Source organism: Dermacentor variabilis, chromosome 9 (assembly GCF_050947875.1).
Source record: "Dermacentor variabilis isolate Ectoservices chromosome 9, ASM5094787v1, whole genome shotgun sequence".
NCBI classification, from domain to species: domain Eukaryota; kingdom Metazoa; phylum Arthropoda; class Arachnida; order Ixodida; family Ixodidae; genus Dermacentor; species Dermacentor variabilis.
In genome coordinates, this window is record NC_134576.1 from 8,799,657 (window position 1) to 8,826,625 (window position 26,969).

Here is a 26,969-nt window from a genome sequence, read left to right on the forward strand (position 1 = left end):
TGAGCTCTGCTGTAAAAGCCGTTCCTCTGTCGGTGATGAGGACTTCTGGAGCACCATGTCGCAACAGGATGTTCTCGACGAAAAATTTCGTCACTTCGGCTGCGCTGCCTTTCGGTAGAGCTTTAGTTTCAGTGAAGCGGGTGAGATAGTCCGTCGCCACGACGATCCACTTATTTCCAGAAGTTGATGTCGGAAACGGTCCCAACAACTCCATCCCAATCCGCTGAAAAGGTTGGTAAGGAGGCTTGGTCGGCTGTAGTAATCCCGCTGGCCTTGTCGGTAGTGTTTCACGTCGCTGACAGTCTCGGCATGTCATGACGTAACGGGCGACATCGGCAGTTAGGTGCGGCCAGTAATAAAGTTGTTGAAAGTCGGAACTTTCAACAACTGGGACTCCGACGACAAGCTGCGGCATGTATACTTCGCCTTAGAAGACGCTGCCAGGACGTGGTTCGAGAACCGAGAAGCCACCTTGGACGACCTGGGAGCTGTTCCGAAGCGGCTTCCTGCAGACATTTGCAAGCGTCGTACACCGAGAACGAGGCCAAGCGCTATTAGAAACCCGGGTGCAACTACCAAATGAGACCACCGCGATTTTTACAGAAGAAATGAGCCGCCTATTCCGCCACCCCGACCCGGAAATGTCCGAGGAAAAGAAAGTCCGCCTACTCATGCGTGGTGTGAAGGAGGAACTGTTTGCCGGAATGGTACGAAGCCCACCGAAGACCATCAACGAGTTTCTTCGCGAGGCCACCAGCATCGAGAAGACACTCGAGATGCGAAACCAGCAATTCGACCGCCGCACGAACTCGACAAACTACGCCGGAGTTCAGTCACTGGCCACCGACGACCTACGCGAGACTATACGAGCGGTCGTGCGGGAGGAGCTACAGAAGCTGTTCCCATCATCACACCCTCAAGTGGCTTCGATTGCCAGCACCGTACGTGACCAGCTCCAACAAAAACTCGGCAGTGCAACCATGATCACCGCAACCTCAGCCAGAAGCGATGACCTACGCCGCCGTCGCCCGCCGTCAAGGTCCCCCTCCGCGACAACGCAAGGGCCCTGTAACGCCGCTATTCCGTCGTCCACCGCCGCTGTCACCAGCATGCCCACCCGTCGCCCAGCGCAGCTACGCGAGGAAGACGGACATTTGGCGAGCCCCCGACCACCGCCCGCTGTGCTACCACTGCAGCGAAGCCAGCCATGTGTACCACCGATGCCCATACCGCGACCTGGGATTGCGAGGGTTCGCCGTCGACGCACCGCGCCCTCGGGAAGGTGAACGCCCTCATGACATCGTGGACTGCCTCGCCGCTACTCAGTGGAGCCCTCGACGACCGTCCCGTTCGCCGTCACCAGGCCGCTACCTGTCGCCGCAGCGCCGACCATACACCGGCCCAGCCCGGGGCCGCTCTGCGACCCCGTATCCGGAAAACTAAAAGCAGCAACCAATTGAGGTGCGGTTGCTGTTCGTCGAACTGACGAAGATACTCCGCCGCCGCCGAAGACGCCGAAGAGACCATCTCGACGACATATTTTATAACGACACGCCGCCGTCCCGACGAAGTCCGGAAGCCAAGACTACACCGATGAAAGATGACTTGACGACGCGACGTTCCAACTTCAGTTCAACACGACGCAGCCATGATCCGACACCAAGACCTAAGTGCAACGCCAGACAAAGAACCACCGACCTCGACGTGCTTCTCGACGGCCACGCAGTTACCACCTTAGTGGACACAGGGGCTGATTACTCCGTAATGAGTGGACACATCGCCGCACGGTTGAAGAAAGTTAAGACCGCATGGGAAGGCCCTCAAATTCGGACCGCTGGAGGACACCTCATCACGCCGACTGGAATGTACACGGCAAGAATAACCATTCATGACCGGACTTACCCAGCACCTCCACCAGATGTCACGTGGTCGTGACGTCAAAGAACACAGTAGCAATGCTGTGATAGACAAAAGTAGCTTTTATTGGGTGAACCTGTGCCCACAAAACAGGCTACATTTAAAGCACAACGAGAGCAGCGAACACAGTCGGCGATCGGCGAAAATCTGATCAACGGTTCAAGCGTGTCGGCTTTTATACATCAATCGTCGAACGTTCCAGACTAATCGTCGGGATCCGCGTGCCTTCCACAAAGTTCTACACCATTCGCGTCAGGCGATGAAATCAGATAACATAAGGTTCGGCGACAACAGAAAGCGGATAGAAGCATTGATAACTTTCCAGAAACTTCGGATACATGCAGGCGCGTCCCGCGCTGTGTGATAACATTTGTTAGGCGGCAAAACGTGGTCACCTGATAAAGATAAGTACACGTGTCAATATGGTTTTCATTGATTACGAGATTGATTGTTTGTTTCAGTAGAGACACCAGCAGTCATGGAGGCATTGCGTAATCAAGGAGTACAGACCGCTTACGTCAATACCTTCGAAAGTATCTACAGTGGTTCCACAGCCACCTTAATTCTACACAAGAAAAGTAGGAAGATACCTATAAAGAAAGGGGTCGGATAAGGAGACACAATCTCTCCAATGCTATTCACTGCGTGCTTGGAAAAATTATTCAAGCTGTTAAACTGGGAAGGTTTAGGAGTAAGGATCGACGGCGAATACCTCTGCAACCTTCAGTTTGCTGATGACATTGTTCTATTCAGCAACACTGTGGAAGAGTTACAACAGATGATTGAGGACCTTAACAGGGAGAGTGAAAGAGTGGGACTGAAGATTAATATGCAGAAGACAGAGACAATGATAAATAATCGGGCAAAGGAAGAGTTCAGGATCGCATGTCAGCCTCTAGAGTCTGTGAAGGAGTATGTTTACCTAGGTCAACTAATCATAGGGAACCCTGACCATGAGAAGGAAATTCACAGAAGAAAAAGATGGGTTGAATCGCATACAGCAGGCATCGTGAGCTACCGACTGGGAGCTTACCATTATCATTGAAAAGGAAATTATGCAATCAGTGCATTTTACCGATAATGACATATGGGACAAAGACTTGGGGTCTGACAAAGAAGCTTGAGAACAAGTTAAGGACCACACAAAGAGTGATGAAACGAAGGATGCTAGGCATAAGAAACAGAAAGAGAGCGGTTTGGATCGGAGAGCAAACAGGATATAGACGACATTCTAATAGACATTAAGAAAAAAAGATGGTGCTGGTCAGGTCATGTAATGTGCAAATTAGATAACCGTTGGATCATTAGAGTGACAGAATGGGTACCAAGAGAAGGGAAGTGCAGTAGAGGATGGAGAAGACTAGGTGGTGCAACAAAATTATGATGATGATGATGATGATGATGATGACATCTGGTTGCACCCACTTGGAACAAAGGGGCCTTCTCGCGACACGTGACCGTCATGCGCATAACCAAAGAATCCTATAAATGCATCTATGAATCTGTGTTTTGGTCATTACACACACCTTGAAGAATTTGGAAGGCCACTTATTTTCTGTTCATGTAGGCGGCAGTACGTTCTTTCCACGCTTGATATTGCTACACGCGTGTGGTATTTGTTGGTCTGAACGAGGTGCATGGGCGCCAACACTCCAGAAAAGAGGAAGAACGAACTGGGCTCGTGCTGGGAATCTCCTGACATGCGGAGTTTTGTGGGGCTCTGTTCTTATTTCCGACGGTTCGTGAAAGATTTCGCAGCAGTCGCTCGACCACTCACTGAACTTTTGAAGAAAGATGTGCCTTTTATGTGGGGTTCCCCTCAGGCTGCCGAATTTTCACGCCTTATCACCACGATTCTCATCAATCCACCGGTCTTGGCCCACTTTGACCCGTCCGCACCTACAGAGGTTTGAAGCGATGCCAATGGTTATGGGATCAGCACCGTCTTATCGCAACGCCAACGCGGACACAACCGCGTTATAGCCTACGCCAGCCGGCTCCTGACAACTGCAGAGCGAAACTATTCGGTTACCGAGGGCGAATGTCTTGCTCTCGTCTGGGCTGTTTCAAAGTTCTGCCAATATTTATATGGCAAGCCCTTCTCAGTAATCACGGACCATCATGCGCTCTGTTGGCTTTCGTCACTGAAAGACTACTGGCCGGCTTGTTCGTTGAGCCCTCCGACTACAAGAATATCCCTACACAGTGACTTACAAGGCGGGACGCCAACACCAGGACGCAGATTGCGTCTCTCGCTACCCACTCGAAGACGCAACCTCTAAGTCTGATACTGACACCGACGCCTGTGTTCCCTCTCTTTTTCCACTGCTCCATGTCGCTGACGAGCAGCGCCGTGACCCGTCCTTGCGTATCGTCATTGACCTCCTGGAATTGTCGTTTCCCGACAGTTCCCTCCGCTTATTCACACTTCAAGATGGCGTACTCTACCGCCACAGCATTCACCCTGATGGCCCTGTATTACTCCTTGTGTTCCCTAAACACCTTCGTTCGGCTGATCTCTGCGAACTTCACGACCTCCCCATTGCCGGCCACCTGGGTGTGTCACGTATCTACGAGCGGATCCGCCGACGCTTCTTTTGGCCAGGGCTTGCTCGCTACATTCGAAGATACGTAGCGGCGTGTGAGAAATGCCAGCGACGCCATCGACACTCCCTGCTGGCTACCTTCAACCACTCGACGTTCTTGCGGAACCATTCTTTCAGGTTGGTTTGGACTTACATGGCCCTTTTCCTCTTTCTACCTCTGGGAACAGGTGGATTGCTGTGGCCACGGATTATGCCACGCGCTACGTCATCATCCAAGCGCTTCCTACAAGCTGCGCCACAGATGTCGCCAATTTTCTTCTACACGACATGATTTTATTACATGGAGCTCCGCGACAACTTTTCACTGACCGTGGCCGGACATTCCTATCAAAAGTTATCGCGGACATCCTGCAGTCCTGTGCCACGAGGCACAAGCTATTCACGTCATACAATCCGTAAACAAATGGCCTCACGGAGCGTCTCAATCGCACTCTCACAGACATGCTCACGAAATATGTCTCTTCACACCACACTGACTGGGACCTCGCTCTACCCTTTGTCACATTTGCTTATAATTGCTCGCCCCACAACACAGCCAGTTATTCCCCATTCTTCCTTCTGTTCGACCGAGAACCAGCAGTGCCCCTCGACACAACCCTCCCTGTTCACGTAGCACCGACCAGTGAATATGCATGACGCCATCACCTGCTGTGCCCACGCAAGGGAAATTGCCCGTGACCGCCTTCTGAAATCCCAAGAGAGTCAAAGGCGTTTGTACAACCGGCGACACCGAAACGGGCACTTCCCGCCTGGTTCTCTGGTGCTCCTATGGTCTCCGTCACGTCAGGTCAGCCTGTCAGAAAAACTGCTGTCTCGTTACACAGGCCCATACGGAGTGCTTCGTGCCATGACTCCTGTCACCTACGAGATCGCCCCTGACACCCCATCCGCTTCCCAGTCCAGTGATATCGTGCATGTCACACAACTGAAGCAGTATCACCCTCCCAGTGATGACATTTAGATGCTCCGGGACGTCGCTTCTGCCCCCGGGGGATTATGCTACACGCGTGTGGCATTTGATTGTTTGAACGCAGCGTGTGAGCACCATCACTCCAGAAAAGAAGAGGAAACACGAACTTTTCTGAGCGAAAAATGAATTTTTTAGAGTGCGAAGCTTACATGATGCTGTGAAGCCATCTCGCAAGCAGTGCAGCAGAAGTGAGAGGCGGGCTCCGAGTCGAACTTGGCTCGTGCCTTAGCCCGTGTTTACACTACAGGTTTGACAGTGGTCATCATTTGTCACAAGAGATAAAATTGAGACAATTTATTCAACCAACCAGTGTGAAAGACAGTAGCCGATGTTTGTATCACCAGCGGCAGCGATGTGCACAAGCTGGGCAGTCAGAATGGTGGGACACTGGGCCTAAGCAGTTTAGCTGGTGGTGTTGTGGTGACAAGTCATCACAGGAAGCTTGCCACCAATAAGTTCAAACTCGTAGATCTTGTCAGCAATTGACTGCGAGATCAGATGTGTGGGCTAGACTGATTGCCGTAGTAGTAGAGTACTGATACACGTGCTGTCCCCTTCGTGTCAGAAAAGTGTGTAGTCGGTGCTTTTTTTTATGTTTACACTTCAAGACATTGGTGATTGGCTGCAGTGGCAGAGTACAGGCCACGTGTGTTGCCCTCCATGTATGAAAAAACTATTAGGAGTGTTTTGGACACTTTTGGCTTGGTTGGACTGATTTGGCAAGCCAACGTGCCGATCCTGCTCGCTAACACCGATCGCACGGTTAAGTATTCGCGGCGGTGCGAAGCATGCATATGTTATAATTATTGTTCCCATGCCTCATATCAGCATGGCAAGTTATCAGAGCGTAATCGAAATCCACGGAAGACCCTTTGCTGACCCATCGGAGGCTTTCATTTTTTTGCATTGACCCATTCGCGTATTACAATATAACGAAGGTATTTTCATGTCCAATGTGACATTGTTATAATGAGATTGAACTGTGTTGCCTTATAAGGAATACTGGACAGCAAGTGACATCTTGCTCATCCAGTTCGTGGCCATTGTCGTTAAAAAAATTACCGCTGACGCTTTATGTCTGCAGCTGGTTGGAATGATGCACCTCAAGATGGTGCCTGCAGTCTTGGTTATCCATGAAGCTCTCAATTTAGTTCACCCTGCACAACCAGCTTCAGTGCACGGCATAAACTGCACCTTTATTGTGAACCTTCTCACAAGTTGGTTGCCCCATTGGATGCAGGATGTTTGCAGCTTTCGCGTCTTAAAGGGAAGCTGAAAGCTTTTCCAGAAAAAATGAGTGAAGAGCAGTACGCCGTGGTTTTCAACACTCTGAATTCGAATATCGCATCGAAATTGAGTGAAAGAAAGCATAAACATAGTTTATTTCGACGAAAAGTGCAGCAGCAGACACGCCCAGCTCGCGCGCCTCGTTTCCGCCTGTGATTGGTCGGGCGCCTCGTGACGTCAACAATGGTGTTCTTCTGGACCGACTGCTGCCGCTACACACGAAGCATGGTGCAAAGTAGTTTGGTGGTATTTTGCTGAGACGGTCATGGAAATTTTCGAGAGCTTGCGTTTCTCTGAGGAGTTCGGCGTTAAGTCCAAACTCTACGAGAGCGTTTTTTCGCGCGGCGGTGACGGGCGACGGCTTTGAGCAACAAAACGGGCCGCTTGAACAAATCGCTCGGTGTTGTCACTCGATCGCTCGTTTCTAGAAATCTAGAACTCGTCGCTCGTCACCAGGAAATGCTATGAGCGACTAGCCAATTGTGTGAAGCTGAAACTGGATGTACATAACTCAAATACTACTGTTTGTCGCACGGAACGAGCAAACTATTGAGTTTTACACGTGCAAGAATAAAAACCTAGTGCAAGACCTTCAGAAATATTTTATGCTCCTTCTTCAGTAAAATACATCAACTTAAATTGATAAAGCATGCGTCACGCTAGTTTCGGTGCGTATATTGCTGCCCTCATACCGGGAAGTCGTCGCTCAAAGCCGTCCCTTGCGTGGAGTTCGGCTTGCAGGCGACGAGTGAACGCGACAGACATCGCCTCGCTTGTCGCGCTGTCGCTGTCGCGTGCAAGATCACTTGTAAGGGGTTTATACTTTACTCCCTACATGTACGAGCCGAGTGCGAAGGACCGGGCTCTCCAAGAAGCAAAAAATGCTGGTGCAAGCACTGCTTTCCACGCGAACGAAGGCGAAGCAACTCCTTGTGTTGGAAATGTTCTTTGGCGAGTATGTTTTTTGCTAAGCTGCATTCAGCGTTCCAGTGAGTACGTTTCCGGGTAAACAACTGTAGTGTTATGTTCTTGCATTCCTCCTCGTAGAACGTAAGCGGGGATGCGATCTTCGGCATTTGCGCGTTGCCCCAAAGCTGGCGGCGATCTAAACAGACGGTTTAAAGGCGGGAAAAGTTTACCGGCTGTTGTAGCACGTGTAGTATAGAACCTTCATCAGCGTGCCATCCGCAAGCTACTCATACCCGGCGAATTCCGTCGGCTACGTGAGATGGTTGGTTTCTTATGTGTGCGAGAGAAGGGGGAGCGCAGCGTCTTGGCGTGAGCAGGCTTTCCAACACATGCAAACTTTACGCTTGCGCTGCGTTATGGTAGCTGCATGCAGGCTGTTTCACAACACACGTGCGAATAGAAAATTCGCGGCGCTTGGCGATGAAACCTGCGTCAAGGGTGGACGATAAACATGCACCTTCCGTTCAGCATGCTATTTTTTTTAGGGGAACCCAAAGCACGCATTATTGATAAACTCCGGTAGTAATCGTCATGGAAGTGGTTAGAGCACAACACTGTTGTTCTTGAGAGCTTGAAGTTGTTTTGCTTCACAGCAGCCTCCCACTTAGCTGAAAGCTTCTTGTCTTGCAGGAACTAATGGAACATCGGAACATCGTCGCGGCCGCTGGTGTTTGTGCAAGTGTAGGCTGCACAGAACGCCGGCATGATCGGCCTACAAGTTCAATTGATGCTGCACACGTCAACTAGCACTCCTATGTGCACACAAATAAAGGAATGCAGGGTCGAGCGAAGCAGATTAGGATGGCACGCACACAGAAATAAGCCCGGTCAGGCACGGTTGCGGAGACTGCGAAGGAGCAGAACACCAGTGTTGACGTCACTAAGCCGCAGTTTCCGGTCTCCGCTCGCATCGTCAGCGTCAGCAGCAGCGCGCGGCGCTCGACGGGGGGCGGAGCTACAGTGCAATTTTAACCGACGATTGCGTCGCTCCTAAGTGAAAAATCCCCCCCAAAAATTTTACCTTCATGGTTTATAAGGTTCCCGCATCCGTATATGAGCGTCTTATTGAATTTGACAGACTCTTCAGCTTCCCTTTAAGTCCTCTTGGCCGCCTATTTCCGACATGTCTCAATTGTCGGCCTTTGCATGCGTTGCTATGAGAGCATCCAATGCACTGCAATTGAACAGAAAATGTTTATTGGGGCAGAATAATGACAGATTGTTGCGGTTTGTGGTGCAGCCGACCTGGTGACACCCCTGAAGAAGCGGCGGCTGATGCGTGGCTCCCTGGATTCGGTGGGCGGGCTGTCTCCAGCCACAGGGGAGGCGGCTGCCACCCTGCTTTCCTTTCAGACGCCGCTGCTGCTGCACCGCTATCCAGATGAGGAGCACCAGCCGCAGTCGCAGCACGGTCAGGTGAGCCACAGCATGCACCGGCTGGCCTCTCCAAACACACTCGAACCTCGTTGTAATGAAGTTGAAGGGGGAGCCGAAATTACTTTGTTATATTCATTGTTGCCATTTACTGCAATGTATGTCCAATGGGTTGCACAATCTTAAACATGTGAATAAAGAAACGGCCTTGCGGCCCATGGAGCCACTAGCTACATGGCCCCTCGTGCGATGAAATTGGAACAAAACAACAAAATAACCTTCGGCGTTTTACACAACTTCTCAACACCCGATGCACCTTCCTTCTGTCTCATGTGAGGGTCGTTTTCCACTTGGCTCATCGGGGTCGAGTGGCACGCAATGCGGCGCTCCCCTGTGCGATCGAGGAGGGGAGCGCATTTGAGCCTCGCCTGCTGGACTGGCTCACGTCCTCCAGAGTGGCACCGTTGCCAATGCGATCGCAGAGGCCCAGCTGCCAGCCAGTGGCGGGCCGCAGACTGAGGAGGAGAACTGACGGCATGGCCTGGGCGTGACCCCCCAAGATTGCACCGGGGTGCTTTTTGAGGCCAGCTGCAGCTGCCTGCGCAGCATATCATAGAGAAATGTACAAGTGAATGCACTAATGTTTCGCACTGCTACGCATAGCCGTGCCGCATGGCAAAACTCGCACAGGCTTGCGCGTTATCCTCGAAATTGTGCCCGAGAGATCTTGGGGGCCACGCCCAGCTGCACCTGCCTTTGCGGCGCGCCGCACAGAAATGAATGCACTGATCTTTGTCAGTAGAGAAGTACGATAGTGAGCTGATGCTTATGCATAGGTGTGCAGCTACACGCGACCGTGAAAAATACCATTGTTGATCGACGACATATTTGACGCAGGGGCGTGGGAGTTTTGTACTGCCGCGTTAAATGAGTGCTGAATCTCATGGAAAGTGATGTACTCCATGCGCAACAGTCAGGTATTTTTTGGTTTCAAAGACGGATCTAGTTCATTACATCCATTGGCCAGACAATTTCACTTTCTTAAATGAGGTTTTAAATACATGGATCTCTATGGTGATTTCAAGGGGAATTTCATTTTCTTTGTTATATCCATTATTTAGATATATCCCATTTTGTTATAACGAGGTTCGAGTGTAGTAGGGTCAGGAGACATAATAACGAAAGCCTCCTTCCATTACTGCTGGCATAACGAGAACGTAGCCAATGCCATTTGCTGTTTTCACTCTTTTGTTGCATTTCTCACCAGTGGATGTTGCAATGTACTGCTATTTGTCTGTGCTGCAGTTTGGTATGCCTCATACCAGCGTGGCATGGAGCTTGCTCACGGGCCTTGTCGGATCAACAAGAAGCCTCGAATAATATACAGTTGCACATTGTTTGGCATAGAAAAGATGTGCACCCTGTGGGGCATATCTTTTTCAGAGCAATTATCTTTTTAACATTTCTTGAAAACTGTTCGCTTTCTGGTCAAGAATGCTAGGTCATGCTGATAACATGCATGCCATTTATGACCAGGAAGTACTGGTGCAATTACAATTATTGTTTGGGGAGACAAGATGAGCCCCAGAGGTTGCAAACATTTTTTACAGTGTTGCCAGGGCCACTTCAAAAATATCCTGTAATGCCAAATTTGGGGTTTCACATGCCAAAACCACAATATGATTATGAGGCACGCCTTACTGGGGGATTCCAGATTATTTGGACACCTGAGGTTCTTTAAACCCTCAAACGCTTAACTGCCGATGACGACTTAATGCATCATGACAAACATTCCACTACCTTCTAATTGACACATTATTATATTATACAGCAGGGCCACTAAATTGTATGCATTCAAAAAGCCGATGTTCGGTTTCACCTCACGCGATTGGCCTAGATCGGCCTAGGCTGTGAAATTGGCGTGGCTTAGGACAATCACGAGAGACAAAACCGAACGTTGGCTTTTCAAACGTTTACAAGATAGTGGCCCATGTCTTTTGCTATTTTTTTTTCATCAAGAACAGTAAAAGCATTACAGTTGCACCCACTTATAACGATAATGGTTTTAACAATATATCGGTTATAACAATGAAAACCTGCCTCGCCCTCAACTTTTCTATGTTTTCCATAGGGAAATAGCCCACTTACTACAACGTCCCAATGACGCATTATCGGTTATAACGAAGAAGTCTAGCTGCTGGGTGTCCGTGCCGAAAGGTAATGGAATGCGAAATCCTTGAAAAGAAAGAAAATGCGAGCTGCTGCACTGTCTTCCACCAACCCAACTGCCGCCGTGTGCTTCTCTCCATGAAAGATGCACGCCAGCCTCGTGTGCATCCCTCCCGTCGCCCTTCTGCCCTTCTGAACACAAATGGGCTGCGCCCATAGCTCTGCACCGAAACGGGAATTTACTGCGCCAACTGTACTGACAACATTGCCAGTGCTGCTGCCAGTGCTGCTCCCAAATTGCTGGCACTCGCAATTGGTTCTTTATTCTGGGGCCCTCATTCTGCGCAATTCTGCTAACGGATTAAGCCGTCGAGCTTGTCTTTATTTGTTGTGTCGGAGTCATTCTTGGCTACTGTTTGAATCCCACCGATGGCAACGGTTGTTGTGGTCGCACCGATGGTACGACCTGTTGGGAACTCGGCGCTGACGCCCGTGGTTGCACCTGGGTCGCAAGCCCCAAGGGTAGCGTTGGCCTGGTGGCCTGGGGTACAACTGGAAGCATCCGAAGGTCCCGGCAAAGCATGAGTTGACTGGTAACAACAAAACAACTTGTTTATTTTAACATCGCAAAGAGTTGGCGGTCAGGTTGACCGAAGTAGAGAGACGGGAGTGCACTTTACTCGACAGAAGAAATCGGAGCCCTCCTTTGGCGTCCGGGGGCAGCTGCTTTTATACTCTCGCAGTTGAGGGCAAGAAGGAACCCCTCAATAGACGAGCACGTGATTGTACAATGAGATAAGGTGACGCATACTGTCGTAGCGCCGCCGGTCGGGCACAAAGACTGGGAGGAGAAGGTAACTCCTACTCTCGTAGCGCCTTCGGTCGGGTACAATGGCTGGTAGGAGAAGGAGACTTCTACTCTCGTAGCGCCTTCGGTCGGGCACAATGGCTGGGAGGAGAAGGAGACTTCTACTCTCATAGCGCCTTCGGTCGGGCACAATGGCTGGGAGGAGAAGGTGACTTCTACTCTCGTAGCGCCTCCGGTTGGGCACAATGGCACATACACTCACACACGCACATGAAGACACGTGGCATCGGAACATGCCTGGACGCGCTGGGCGGGGAGCGTAGCGGCGACGCCGAACGGGCCAAAATGTCTGCCGCTTTGTTGCAGTCGCGCCGGCTAAACCGCGCGTCGTAGGCGAAACGTAACAGACCGCCCCACCGGGGGAAGGAGATCCCAATGGACAGGGGACTGTATCCGCTGTCCGGAGGGATGTCGCTCGATGATGCTCATAACCGAAGTCGAGCGTCCCTCGACGTTTCTTGAGCGCAGCGCACAGAGAAGGCCTCGTTCTCTCGTTCAGGTTCGCACGGGACACTGCAAAGTGACTTCGGGAGAGTTCACATTTTTGTTCTCGTTCCCGGCAAGCGTTAGAACTACGCTGAAACTCAACCGCTCAGTCAGCAAGCACGGCACAACCCTCACTAAGCCCTGCCAGGCTCTTTCCCCTTTTATACCACTGCCTAGTTCCTTACAGTAGTCTAGCATCACTCAGAACGCGTCCACAAATTGGAAAATTGCACTAGAAAGCATATCATCACTTTGAAACACTAAACAAAAGCAATATGTTAAAAAAAATCCTGCCTCAGGAAGAAAACATCAGTAACAAACAATTTTGAGGCTGATTCCTACGTTAGGGGCTTCGACTTAAGCCATCGGCGTTACCGTTGAGACTCCCCTTTTTGTAACGCACCTCAAAGGAATATTGTTGCAAAGCGAGGCTCCAGCGCAGGAGGCGGCCATTTTTGGGAGAGATGGTCTGCAGCCATTGGAGAGGGCAGTGATCCGTCTCAATGATAAACCTCGAGCCGGCTAGATAGCATGACAATTTCTGAACGGCCCACACGAGACATGCACACTCTTTCTCGGTGGCACTATACGCCTGCTCACGACTGGTCAGCTTACGACTAGCATACAGGACGGGGTGTTCTACTTCTCCATTTTCCCGTTGGCACAGTACAACGCCCATGCCTCGCTCACTAGCATCGCACTGAACAACGAACCCTTTTGTATAGTCTGGCGATCGTAGCACAGGCTGGCTTGTTAGGGCACTCTTTAGGGCGCTAAAAGCTCTTTCCTTTGTCTCGTCCCAGGCGACTGTTTGAGGCTCTGTCTTTCTTAGAGCATCCGTCAGGGGAGCCGCGATATCAGAGTACCTGGGGATGTACCTCTGATAGTAGCCGGCGACACCTAAGAACGACCGAATATCGGTCTTCGTGCGCGGTTGCGGGAAGTCTCGCACAGCCGCCACCTTTATTTCAGAGGGGCGGCGACGACCCTGACCAATCACGTGACCGAGGTAGACAACCTCGGCCTGTGCTAACTGGCACTTAGGAGCCTTTACTGTCAAGCCCGCTTCGCGCAGGCGGGTTAGCACTGCCCGCAAGTGTGCCATATGCTCAGACCAGGATGCGGAGAATATCGCTACGTCGTCTAGATACGGTAAAGCAAATTCTTGCTGTCCCCGCAACACTTTATCCATGAGGCTTGAAAAACAGTATGGCGCGTTCTTCAAACCAAAACTCAACACTTTAGGACGGAATGTTCCCATTGGTGAAATGAACGCCGCATACCTACTAGCCTCTTCTGTAAGTGGAACCTGCCAATAACCCCTGACAAGATCCAGGGTGGAAATAAACTGAGCGCTACTAACTTTCTCAAGGCGCTCCTCGATGTTAGGGATCGGATAAATTTGATCCTTAGTGATGGAATTAAGCCTGCGGTAGTCGACGCAAGGACGAGGTTTCTTGCCCGGTACCTCAACTAAAATCAAAGGGGAGGTATAATCACTCTCACCTGCCTCAATAACACCGAGCTGTAGCATTTTCTTTACCTCAGCCTCCATAATATCGCTCTGGCGGGGTGACACCCGATACGCCTTGGATCGTACTGGCTCTGGGGAGGTAAGTTCTATATCATGAGTAAGGACAGAAGTCCTACCAGGCCTCTCACAGAACAGACCTTGAAACTCTTGTAAGAGCTGGTGTAGTTCGGTTTTCTGCTCAGGCGACAGCGATGCTCCACTGACTAAGTCACTAATGACTTGACCGGTGTCTTCCCTGTTCGTCACTGAGCCTAGTCCCGGAAGCTCGACCGGAAGCTCTTCAGGAACGTTTACCATCATGCACACTACTGCTTCCCTTTGTCTATAAGGTTTGAGCAGATTACATTGGTAAACTTGCTGTGCTTTCCGCTTTCCTGGCAGACTCACCACGTAGTTAACGTCCGACAGTTTCTGAACAATTCGTGCTGGGCCCTCCCACTGCACGTCTAGTTTGTTGTTTAGCGATGTGCGCAATATCATGACCTCATCGCCCACCTCAAAACGACGGGCCCTGGCGGTCCGATCATAATAAACCTTGGCCCTCTGCTAGGCCGTTGCGATTGCTTCACCTGACAACTCCTGTGCCCTTCTTAAGCGTTCGAGGAGCTTAAGCACGTACTCCACCACGACTGGGTCGTCGCCCCTGCCTTCCCACGATTCTCGAAGCATGTGAAGCGGAGACCGAAGCGAGCGACCGTACACCAGCTCAGCTGGCGAAAACCCCGTAGCCGCATGCGGCGCGGTTCTTAATGCAAACATCACCCCAGGCAGACACAGCTCCCAGTCAGTTTGATGTTCAAAGCACAAGGCTCTCAACACGCGCTTCATGACGGAGTGGAGCTTCTCAACGGAATTCGACTGTGGGTGGTACACTGAGCTGTGTAGCAGCTTTACCCCACACCTTTCGAGAAAAGTTGTCGTCAAAGCGCTAGTAAACACTGTGCCCTGATCTGATTGGATTTCCGCAGGAAAACCAACTCGCGCAAATATGGACAGTAGTGCATTGACTATCTCAACTGAGCTGAGTTCTTTAAGCGGCACTGCTTCAGGGAACTTTGTCGCTGGGCAGATCACAGTCAAAATGTGTCTGTACCCCGTGGCTGTTACCGGCAGAGGTCCCACTGTATCAATAACGAGCCGTCTAAAAGGCTCCGTAATGATAGGTACCAATCTCAACGGCGCCCTCGATTTGTCCCCTGGTTTGCCCACCCGCTGACAGGTGTCACATGTCCTCACGAAATGGTCTGCGTCCCGAAAACACCCTGGCCAATAGTACTCTTGCAAGAGACGGTCCTTAGTTTTCTTAACTCCTAGGTGTCCGGACCACGAACCCCCGTGCGACAAGCGCAACAGATCCTGACGGTAGCACTGAGGCACGATCAGCTGATCGAACTCCACTCCCCTGCGGTCTAGATACTTCCGGTACAGGACTCCACCTCTTTCCACAAAACGAGCATTTTTCTTGGCGATACCTTCCTTGACAATGCAGCGTATGTTTTCTAGGCTGCCATCCTTCTTTTGCTCGGCTATCAAAGCCGACCGGCTGACTTTTAGCAACCTCTTAGGTCCGTCTGACGTAGGCGCGATGAGCAAATCTGCAGATAGCTCTTCTAACTTTCCCTTATCGGGCATTTCCTCTCCAGTATCTGGCGCCTTCAACGCTACAGGCTCAATTTTATTCAGTTCAGGCGTGCTCTGAATATCAGCTTGCTGCGCCTCTGACCCTTTTTCATTGTTCGATAACGTCGGCTCCGCAACTACCGCCTTTGCAGCGAGCTCCCGAACCTTCGACCTGGTTAAGGCCTGAACGCTAGCCTCACCAAACAAAAGCCCCTTCTCGCGCAGGAGGTGATCGGACCTGTTTGAAAATAGGTACGGGTACTGGGGAGGCAGCATAGATGACACTGCGGCCTCCATCTCAAGCGCTCCGAAAGGTCCTTCAATAAGCACTTTTGCTACCGGCAGACACACGCTATGAGCTTCCACGGCTTGCTTGATCCATGCGCACTCGCCCGTGAACATATGGGGTTCTACGTAAGACGGGTGAACTACATCCATCGTAGCTGCGGAATCGCGAAGCACACGGCACTCTTTCCCGTTCACGAGGAGGTCTCGCATGTAAGGCTCGAGAAGCTTCATGTTCTCGTCAGTGCTGCATAATGAAAAAAACACAACTTTTGGTGTTGTTTCCGGACACTGCGCCGAAAAGTGACCCGGCTTCTGGCACGTATAACACACGCGCGCTTGCCTCATCTCGAACCGCTTTCTGCGTTCGGCTTCGGCTACCGCCGTCTCTTTACGTTTGGTCGGACTGCTTTCACTCGCATCCTCACTACGCGTGTTCCCCTTTGCTCTCATGGGTGTGAACTTCGGCCTCTCAAACTTAGAGCCAAATTCACCCTTTTGACCGTCCTTAGCTCCGCGAGCCCGACGCGTCACAAACTCCTCGGCTAGCTCAGCGGCTTTAGCCACCGTACAAACGTCTGGCCTATCCAAGACCCAGTACCGCACGTTCTCAGGTAACAGACTATAAAACTGTTCCAGCCCGAAGCACTGCAGAACTTTATCGTGGTCACCGAACGCTTTCTCTTCTTTGAGCCACTCCTGCATGTTTGACATAAGCTTGTACGCAAACTCCGTATATGACTCACTTTTGCCTTTCTCATTTTCCCGAAACTTCCGACGGAAAGCCTCCGCTGACAGCCTGTACTTTTTTAGCAGACTCGATTTCACTTTGTCGAAATCCTCTGCCTCCTCTCTATTCAAGCGAGCGACTACGTCGGCCGCCTCGCCGGGTAACAAAGTGAGCAAGCGCTGTGGCCACGTTTCCCGAGAGAACCCCTGCTTCTCGCACGTTCGCTCAAAGTTAACCAGGAACAAACCAATGTCCTCTCCAAGCTTAAACGGCCGCATCAGGTCAGTCATTTTGAACAATACGCGTTCTCCTGCACCGTGTGCCTGACTTCCATTACGAGCGCGTTCCATCTCTACCTCAAGACGCTTCATTTCCAAAGCGTGTTGACGGTCGCGCTCTTGTCGCTCTTCTTTTTCTTTCTGTTCTTTACGTTCACGCTCTTCTTTTTCTTTCTGTTCTTTAAGTTCGCGCTCTTCTTTTTCTTTTTGCTCTTTAAGTTCGCGCTCCTGTCTTTTTGCAGTCTCCCTCTCCTCAATGGTCTCAAGGCATTCCGACAGCTCGTCATCCTCAGCTTCTAACTCCAGAATAGCCTTTAGCAGTTCAGGTTTTCTGAGTTTGTCTGAGACATCCAGACCCAACTCTCTTGCAAGCTCCAGCAATTTCGGTTTGCGCAACGACTTCAAATCCATGGCTGCTCTGAATGCTGCTTTCTCTACTGCTTACTATTGTCTTGCCGCCAACTAACCCGGCAGCAACGACAACCACAATTACCAGCTCTGTTTCTGACACTAACAAAAGCCTGGCAAAGCTCAGAAGAAGAAAGTCCCGCACTCACCAAACCTCGCAGCCAAGAGTTCAGCGCAGTCGTTCCGCTGCAGGCAACCAGTCATCACACAGGGCTCGTTGCACTGCTCCCGGATCGTCGTTGAGCTGCTCAGCATACAGTCAACTGCATATCTTCGCTGCTGGCCTCCGTTGTCGCGATCCCACCGCTGCCACCAGTTGTTTGAATCCCACCGATGGCAACGGTTGTTGTGGTCGCACCGATGGTACGACCTGTTGGGAACTCGGCGCTGATGCCCGTGGTTGCACCTGGGTCGCAAGCCCCAAGGGTAGCGTTGGCCTGGCGGCCTGGGGTACAACTGGAAGCATCCGAAGGTCCCGGCAAAGCATGAGTCGACTGGTAACAACAGAACAACTTGTTTATTTTAACATCGCAAAGAGTTGGCGGTCAGGTTGACCGAAGTAGAGAGACGGGAGTGCACTTTACTCGACAGAAGAAATCTGAGCCCTCCTTTGGCGTCCGGGGGCAGCTGCTTTTATACTCTCGCAGTTGAGGGCAAGAAGGAACCCCTCAATAGACGAGCACGTGATTGTACAATGAGATAAGGTGACGCATACTGTCGTAGCGCCGCCGGTCGGGCACAAAGACTGGGAGGAGAAGGTAACTCCTACTCTCGTAGCGCCTTCGGTCGGGCACAATGGCTGGGAGGAGAAGGAGACTTCTACTCTCGTAGCGCCTTCGGTCGGGCACAATGGCTGGGAGGAGAAAGAGACTTCTACTCTCGTAGCGCCTTCGGTCGGGCACAATGGCTGGGAGGAGAAGGTGACTTCTACTCTCGTAGCGCCTCCGGTCGGGCACAATGGCACATACACTCACACACGCACATGAAGACACGTGGCATCGGAACATGCCTGGACGCGCTGGGCGGGGAGCGTAGCGGCGACGCCGAACGGGCCAAAATGTCTGCCGCTTTGTTGCAGTCGCGCCGGCTAAAGCGCGCGTCGTAGGCGAAACGTAACACTACGTAGTATATTGGCAAGTGAACTTGCCTATCTTTATCGGGCGACCACATTTCACCGCCCAACAAATGTTATCGCACAGTGTGGGGCGCGCCTGCATGTATCGGAAGTTTCTGGAATGTTATCAATGCTTCTATCCGCTGTCTGTTGTCGCCGAACCTTGTGTTATCTGATTTCATCGCGTAACGCGAATGGTGTAGAACTTTGTGGAAGACACGCAGGTCCCAGCGATTACTCTGGAACATTTGACGACTGCTGTATAAAAGCCGACACGCTTTACCCGCTGATCAGATTTTCGACGATCGCTGAGTGTGTTCGCCGCTATCGTTGTTCTTTTGAGTGTAGCCTGCTTTTGAGGGCACAAGTTTGCCCAATAAAACGCTAGTTTCTATATTCACAGTTTTGCTGTCTTCTTCACCGTCACTACTACGTGACAATATCAGCTTCGTTCATCTCGCCGCCAAAACAGAATATGGCTGATCCTCCCGAATCATCGGCAATGCACGACATTGCCGGTGAAAAGAAAGCGCACTGCTTTACATTTAGAAACGAAGTGCTTCTTACCGATTAGGCGATCTTCGCGAACATGCTTGCATTGGATAACGACAGTGACGACCACGACAGCAGTGCTGATGCGATAGGGCAGGCTGCCTCAACATTGTCCCCACGTGAGGTCCCGTGGATGACTCAGTCCCTTGTGGGTTTGTTTTCGGGAGGGCCCTTCTGCTTCACTTCATTACAAGTGGACTGCACTGTGCATGCGCTTCGTCTGCCTGTTCCCATGGTCGTGCAGTCATGTGCGCAAGTACCATAGCTGTGCCAGATTCTACCGTGTTCCGCCGCGGGATCATGCTCTGCGGTCCGCTTATTCTGCCTCAGTGTTCTTGTAGCACTGAATGTCAGGTGCATTTGTCTTTGCACGCATTCCACTTATCCAGCATCTGAAACAGGCTCCACTATACGGTCGTAGCATTCGGCAATGACGTGAATGAACTGCTTGAGGTTTTCCGCCAGATGCTGAGTGCACTGATTATACTGATAGTCTTGTTTCCTTGTGCACAGCACACAAAATCGTGCGCTGCACGAACGAAACAGCAGCTAGCCCGCAACACCGTCAACGGAAATGTGTAGCACCGGGAAAAAGAAATGCGAGGAGAAAGAAATAATGAATGGTGTTGGGCTGCTGAGCACGAGGTCACGGGATCGAATCCCGGCCATGGTGGCCGCATTTCAATGGTGGGAAATGCGAAAACACCCGTGTACTTAGATTTAGGTGCTCGTTAAAGAACCCCTGGTGGTCGAAATTTCCGGAGTCCTCCACTACGGCGTGCCTCATAATCAGAAAGTGGTTTTGGCACGTAAAACCCCATAATTTAAAGAAATATTGAAGACTGGGCCTGTGATCTATGTGTTACGCGATCCTCGAGGTCTGGTATGGGAGAACACAGGGAAGGATTTTCGTTTGTGAAAGCTAGACGGGGCGAGTGGAGAGAGCATCATGCTTGGCACTGGAGCCCACCTGCTGAAATCATAGGTTCACGGCACTGAAATATTTCTGTCTCGGCTATTAATGAGCCGATTTGAAAATTTTTGTGGCAGAACGCTCCCTAGAAGACGCATAACAACTTCTATCATATAACCAAAATTTGCTATGGGGCCTGGTGAGGGGCCCTCTAAGGGGGGACGCAGGTTTCGCATCGAAAAAGATGGCCCAAAAATAAATTTTGTTTAAATCACATCTTCAGTTTCTATAACTCTCTTTCTATCTGATTCCGAAATATCATCCCTAGAAACCACGTAGAAGTGCTCTAAAAAGTTTGTTTTATCAGCCAAGGTGGTGAAAAATTTTGCGGAAATCAAGAAAGAATAGAGTTTTTCAAGCCACAGTATCTCGATAACGGCGCTACCGAGCGCCGCTATCTTGGTCTCATTGGAAAGCGCATTTCTCCGTATTCAAATTAGCCGTTTCAGCTATCTCCTCCGTACAGAAACAAGCCCACAAAAAAGCAAATGATTGAAGGTCATGCCAGAGTCTGCGATTAGCCGTGCCCGCCACGTGACTCCAGCGCGGTTCACGCTCGCTTCGTCTGCTCGGCTCTTTGCATGTCACGAGCCTGTAAGTCTCCACTCGCCGTAATCTCGACGTGTCAAAACTGACGCTGCATGGGCATTGCAGTAGTTTGGCCGATCCCTACATTTGTGGACCTCTCAGACCCGCGGCTAAGCATTCCGAGCATCGGCGACGCGGACTTCGCTACCAAGATTCGCGCGCGGAATACTCGGACAGGCGGCTAGGCCTTTCAGCACTCGGTGTTTTGGAATTTGTGACCAAGCACATCACGCACGCAATCCTCGTACTGCGGCTAAGCATTTTGCGAATAGGAGTCTCCGACTCGTCGATCAAGCACCTCGCGCGCAGACATCTCGGTCCCTCGCCTAAGCATTTTGTGCATCAGCACCTCTGACTGGTACATCGAGCATCGACTTCCGAGCCCTCGTCTAGGCATTTCGTGTGTCGGCACTTCAGACTGCGCAACTCAGCACATCGAGTGTCGACTCCTCGAGCCCGCGTCTAGGCACCTCGCACATCGGCTCCTCGGACTGCGCGAATAAGCACATCGAGTGTCTACTCCTCGAGTCCATCCTCGAGCCCGTCATCAGATGAAAGAAAAAAGCATGCAACATGTCACACCTACATGCAGAGCTTTAAGAGAGGAGGCAAGATTTTCATGCTGTCATGTTACTGCTGCCATGGTGCGCTGTGCACATTTTTCCACTAGTGTGCAGGTGCCTTTAGGCTTAGCATTGCAAAAAACCATTCCGCAGCACAAGCGACTTGCAGCATTCGTAAGCAAAAGATAAGCCTACTTTTTTCAAACGACGTGATCTTGGGGAAGCAAATTGGTAAGTTCTGAATTTTCATGATCTCGGGAAACTGTCAGAGATATGCAGAGATCCAACACGAACTGCTTGCCTATAGGCGGCTAATCAGCTAGATCTTCGCACTTTACAAAATATGCATTGCTTATGTTGTCGTTCCTTCTGTCCATGTCGCATTACATTTCGATCAGTCTGGTCGACCTAGACGAATCTTATACCAACAAAGGCGCCTTGGCCGACGAACTACCGTTCTGCGAATTGCTGTGTTTGGGCATTGCATGGGCAATCCCTGCACCGAGCCGGCCTCAGGAAGCGCTCACATTGACAAACTAACGTTTGTGGGGTCTCAAATGGGCCTTTGAGACAAAGGAACGACAACATGCTAGTGCAAACATTCAAAAGGGCATTTATTGCACTTTTCATATGCTCATAATGGCTGCTAGCTGAATTATTACCCTCGCAGCATGCCGATGGGTGCACAACAAATCGAGAAAGTCCGACTCAGCGTGACCGGATAGTGAGCAAATATGTTTGCCCCCATGCTGGACACCAATGCCTAATCGTTCGTGTGTACAGTCATGCAAATAGTGTCATGCTAGAACGATCAGGTTCATCCATCCCAGTGTCTTACTTCTAAGCCTTTAGCAGGACGGTACCGCTAACAGTGGACAAGCAAGTAGAACACCCACGCTGCTCACCGACCGCAAGCCAAAGAGGAACACTCTGCTCGCTTTCGCGCTTGAGTAACCCCACCATTGGGTCACATTAGCAGCACAACACTTGTGCTATTTTTCATAATGTGCTGTAACCACACCGACGGCCGCTGGCGCTTAGCTACACAGAGAAGAAGGATTACAGGAGACGTGATGCGGCAAAAACAGCATCAGGGGAGGTGTGAGAGTCGAGCATCCCCATATGCGTCAGTCAGTGACCTGTCTGTAACATGCCCAGTGGTCCAGAAAAAGCAAAGCTCACTTGGCCGGCATCGAGCACGAGGGACTCCGTGGCACACGCAACACTGTGCTGGTCTCTAAGCAGACGGTGTTGAATATTCGAGAAATCGAATAGTAAATATTCAATTTGCAAGGATGCACAAAAAGCATGCCACACGCTTTGCACATTGTCAGACAAGCGTGGTGCACTGCATTCCTCTTTCCTGCATTCCTATTTCCTAGTTGACCACGATAAGAGGATTATTTGAGGCTTACTGCATAAAGCGCCTTTTGCATTAGCACTGCATCCATTGCCCTGTCGAAAAAATACGACCCCTTATCTTTATAGAATGATGATGTGTGTGCATGTGCTATGTAATGTGCACAGTGGCATTGTTTTTTCCTTGCACATTTTCTTCACCCCGTGCAGCAACTGCTTCTGCAGTGTGCATCAGTTAGGTTCCGCATCTGTCCCGTGTATCCTGCTGTGCCCTGTCTGAAATTGCGCTGTGGAACCATGTTTCATAATGTCCATTGGTTCCACTTGTAACTTTATTGCACTGTTCGCTGAGGCAATGACTGGTTTGCCTTGTATGTGCACTTCCGCAGGAAAGGGGAATTTTATGAACGGCCCTTTTCTGACAATGAACAAATTCTTCTTTAATGTTCACAGTGCAGCCCCATAGCTGACAGGTTGCACTGTGAATAGTGTCAAACACCCCATGAACGAGGCACCAACGTCACGCCAAATTCCAAAGCTGACTTATCAGCTTCGGAACATAAGCCCATGAAAGCAAGGACAATTAATAAGGGACCTTCTAGTGTGCCAGCGAATGCCAGTTGTGATCCAAAGACCGAGTCAGAGCCCAGAGTTGTCAAAACTCAATAAAATATATTCTTCAAGTAAGGCAGTTACATACACACATGCACACTTCAGCTAGACACATCACAATGCAGTTGAGATAGGTATTAACAAAACTCTGGAAAATAATTAACAGCAACCCCTAAGAGTTCAGCACGTACAGTAAAGAATGAATAGGAACACAAAGTGTCCACTCACATTCACCTGCGTTGGTCTTGAGCCAGAAGTCCTAGGCTTAGCTCGAGGAAAGTCTCAAAGATCTTCCGGAGGCGCTCGAGGAACTCGTCGGCCAGCTTGTCGGGCAGCCCCCCCCCCCCCCCTCTTCCTGCAGTCTACGCTTCGCATCTCTTCACCAGTGCGGTCTCCGATCCCCTCTGATTCCAGCATGGTGCCCTGATCGCCTCCACCGGTGTTTGCCGAACTTTCTGACGGAGTCGTGCTCCTATGGCGTGTACAGAGCTTTGGAATCTTCTAGACATTTCTCGCATTTTCGGCTGCGGCCGCAGTGACTCATCCGTCGGCACAGCTCGGGCCGTCTCTCTCCCCTGTCGCTATGCTCGCTATGTGTCGATATCTGAGAGGGTGTTTCAACATGTGCTCTCTCTTCTTCCAGCATCTTGTAGAAGTTTCCAGTCACCATTGACCGCATCGGCTGTCTGTGGCATGTGCGCTCTCTCCTTCTCTTGAAGCTGTCGAGCGGCCTACACTCCTTTTCTGGCTTGGGTGATATGCGAGGCGCGCTTTGATTATGTGCACTTTTGTGACGAATTGTTATGAAAAATTTGTTCACTGGGCAGACGAGGATGTTGACAGCAGTGAAATATTGCAAGACAGAATGGCCCGAGAAGGTGCCCTACAACCTCAGTTGGGCTGCATTCTTTGGACCGAACGCAGCACATTTGTGTACTAGAATGCACTAGCAGGCAAACTCAAATTTGTGTCTCTTTTCATGTGTAAATAATAATGCAACACCATCCAAAATGAAAGTTTTTGCAAATTGATGGCCCTGCGCTATGAAGCATCCATTCCTCATGCTGCCACATGATCCAGTGTCTTGCTGAGCTATTCTTGTGCTGGCATGCTGCGCCTGGCCATTTGTTTAGCCAACACGGGTTGCTTTCATTTCTGCCAGCAAGGCACACTGCTTGCCTCCTGTTACTGCTCGTATTGCCTTAATAAAAGTATGCTTCTAGTGGCACCACATGCTGACACGAGGAAGTGATAGAGTTGTTCATATATGCTTCCTCGCTGAAGCCATTGGTACTTTTGAACCGCAGCGTGGCTCCAGCTATGCCGCGAATCAAGGCTGTGCAGTTAGCCTCTGTGCAACAAGGGCAGGCGCTAAACAGCAGGGACGAACATTGCAGCTTTCAGTGTTCAGTCAATATATTAGGCTTTTTGGTGGAGACTGGGTCAGATATTCATTCCTTTAACCGTTAGTATGCACCACCCACATGCTGACAAAGTTTTATAGTATTTCGGGAGGGCGTGAAGGAGCCTAGTTTTGCCGGCAGGGGGAGCCCAGCAGTGCAGGCAGCCCCCCACTGGACGACCCCCCAACCCCCTTGGACGACGAAGGGTCGGTGGACTGGGAGGAAGGGCCGTCCCCGCCAGCAGCTCTGGGACCGCGGCTGCTGCCCCCCTTGACCAGCGGCCAGCCGTCACCCCTGGAGCTGGCAGGCCGCACCCTGGAGGGCGGTCGACGACCCACGTCCGCACCTCGCCTGCCCGAGCCTCTGCCAGGTCCACACGATGAGGATGAGGGTACCCCAAAACCGGTGGGTTCACGACATTCCAAAACAATGACGGCTGTGAACTAAACTCAAAGCTGTAAAAACCGGCAATAATTCTTACTGGCTCTGTGCCAAGAGGTAATTCATCCTAAAGCAGCACTCGAAGTCCATCATACACGTTCATACAAACTACAAAGCACAAAATGTTGATGCAAAATGTTGATGCTACTAATTTCTGCAACGTAATGAATTCTGGACAGTTTCACTTAGAAAGCCAGACTTGAACTGCAGAAAAGCTCAGCTGTCATGCTTTTAGCATATGCCCACTTGTAACAATCTGTTTGTGGCTCACAGGTCGCAAACAGGAAGCGAGTGGCTTTATCAAGTCATGAAGGAAAAATTGCTAATTAAATCGTTCAAATCCGCAGTATACAGAGAAGCACACATAAAAGGGCCCACAATACACTAAAGATAATTCAGTAAGAAGCCTGTTGCTGGGCTAGTTGGTGCATGGTTAATTACCAGAAATGTGGTCAGCTGAAGACGAGGGACGATAGAAGCAGCACAGACAGGCGCACACCCAACTGGAATGTTGCAGGAGGCTGACTATTCGCCTCTCGAGGTGTCTGCTTCTCCTCCTGGGGCGTGTCTCGCAATGGGTGGGGGAAACACCCCTTCGGGATTTTTTTTTTTTTAGCCCAAAGCTATGGCTATGCCTGCTGCACAACTGTTCACATGTAGTTTGCTTTTCTTGCACTATTCCATTTGCGCCTGTCTATGTTGCTGCTCGTGTTCCTCATCTTTCGCTGTGCCGCTGTTCTGATAAATACTTCACTGAGGTAGCTACTTGTTGGTATGCCGTAAGTATGTACAGTGTTGCGCATAAAGGACACGGACACCAGAAAAAGCAATGCGGCACACAAGGCACAAACTATTTTATTTCAGAAAGATTGTGACCCCTTTTTTTCGCTTGCTACAACACAGCACATGTGCCGAAAAATATCTTTGCACACGTGTGCATCCACGCAATAAAGCTATCTTGTTTGCTGACGGTGCATTTGATGCCTCGCTGATGCACACATCTTTTAATTTAGAGATGTTATATGCTTCTACAGTTAAACCTCGAGCGGCTGCTTGCAAGCACACCTCTCAAATCACCTGCCGCACTGCGCCCCGAGCACTGCGTGCTTTAGGTGCAGGTGTGCGGGGGTGAGACAAGAAAGACAGTGGCCTCACGAGTGCCGCCTTCCCGCGCGAGCAAAGGGGAAGGTGGAGTGGGGAGCGAGCTCGTGGTAACACGATTGAAGGAGCCTGTCTCAGTTTCTGGCACGCGTCTTCGCTGTGGCTGCGCACGACTCTAAGCACGGCCGAGCACACGCGCAGCCGGCTTTGGAGGGGATCAGCCGTGTGTGCAAAGAGTGGGCATGCCGAGACAGCGTGGCATTGTGTAAGCCATCTTCCCGCGCGTTGTGTACTGGAGATGGCGTAATCTCGATTTGTGGTTGCCAGTTGAAGCAAGAGGCAGACAAACCATTTGCCAGCACTTTTCGTGATGGCGTCGCCCCAGTGCGGGTGGCGCTGTCTGCCTCTGGGGCGAAGTGCATGTGAGAGTGTGTCTGGCTTCGCTTAATTCAATCATCAATAAATCAAAAAGGGAACTTTATTACATGATTAGGAAAAGTTAATACAGAAATACTTGGTCTGATAGTCTAAATGGCTTGCAACTGGTCCAATACAGAAATGATTAGCAATTTTGTACAACTGTTACTGGTGGTAAATACAGATTATTGCTATACATAGGTACTAATTAGCAACCAGCTCTAATTTTACGAGGTAAACAACCACTTCATAATCTACATCAATGACAAAACACCCGCACCAGGCAAAAAAAATATAAACTAAGGATAGTATACAAAATGAAAAATATATCATCAAAAGGCCGAG

At 50.5% G+C, this 26,969-nt stretch overlaps 1 protein-coding gene across 7 annotated transcripts in view; it reads left to right on the top strand.

Moving 5' to 3' along the window:
* LOC142558600 (uncharacterized) overlaps positions 1–26,969 on the top strand; it is a 473,120-nt gene that overhangs the window by 399,696 nt on the left and 46,455 nt on the right. For 6 of the 7 annotated variants that reach the window (XM_075670756.1, XM_075670754.1, XM_075670751.1 and 3 more), the window contains 2 exons: positions 8,990–9,165; positions 24,795–25,070. In XM_075670756.1, the coding sequence (XP_075526871.1) occupies positions 8,990–9,165; positions 24,795–25,070 (452 nt within the window). The remainder of the gene's footprint in view (positions 1–8,989; positions 9,166–24,794; positions 25,071–26,969) is intronic. The other variant, XM_075670752.1, reaches the window with a different exon arrangement.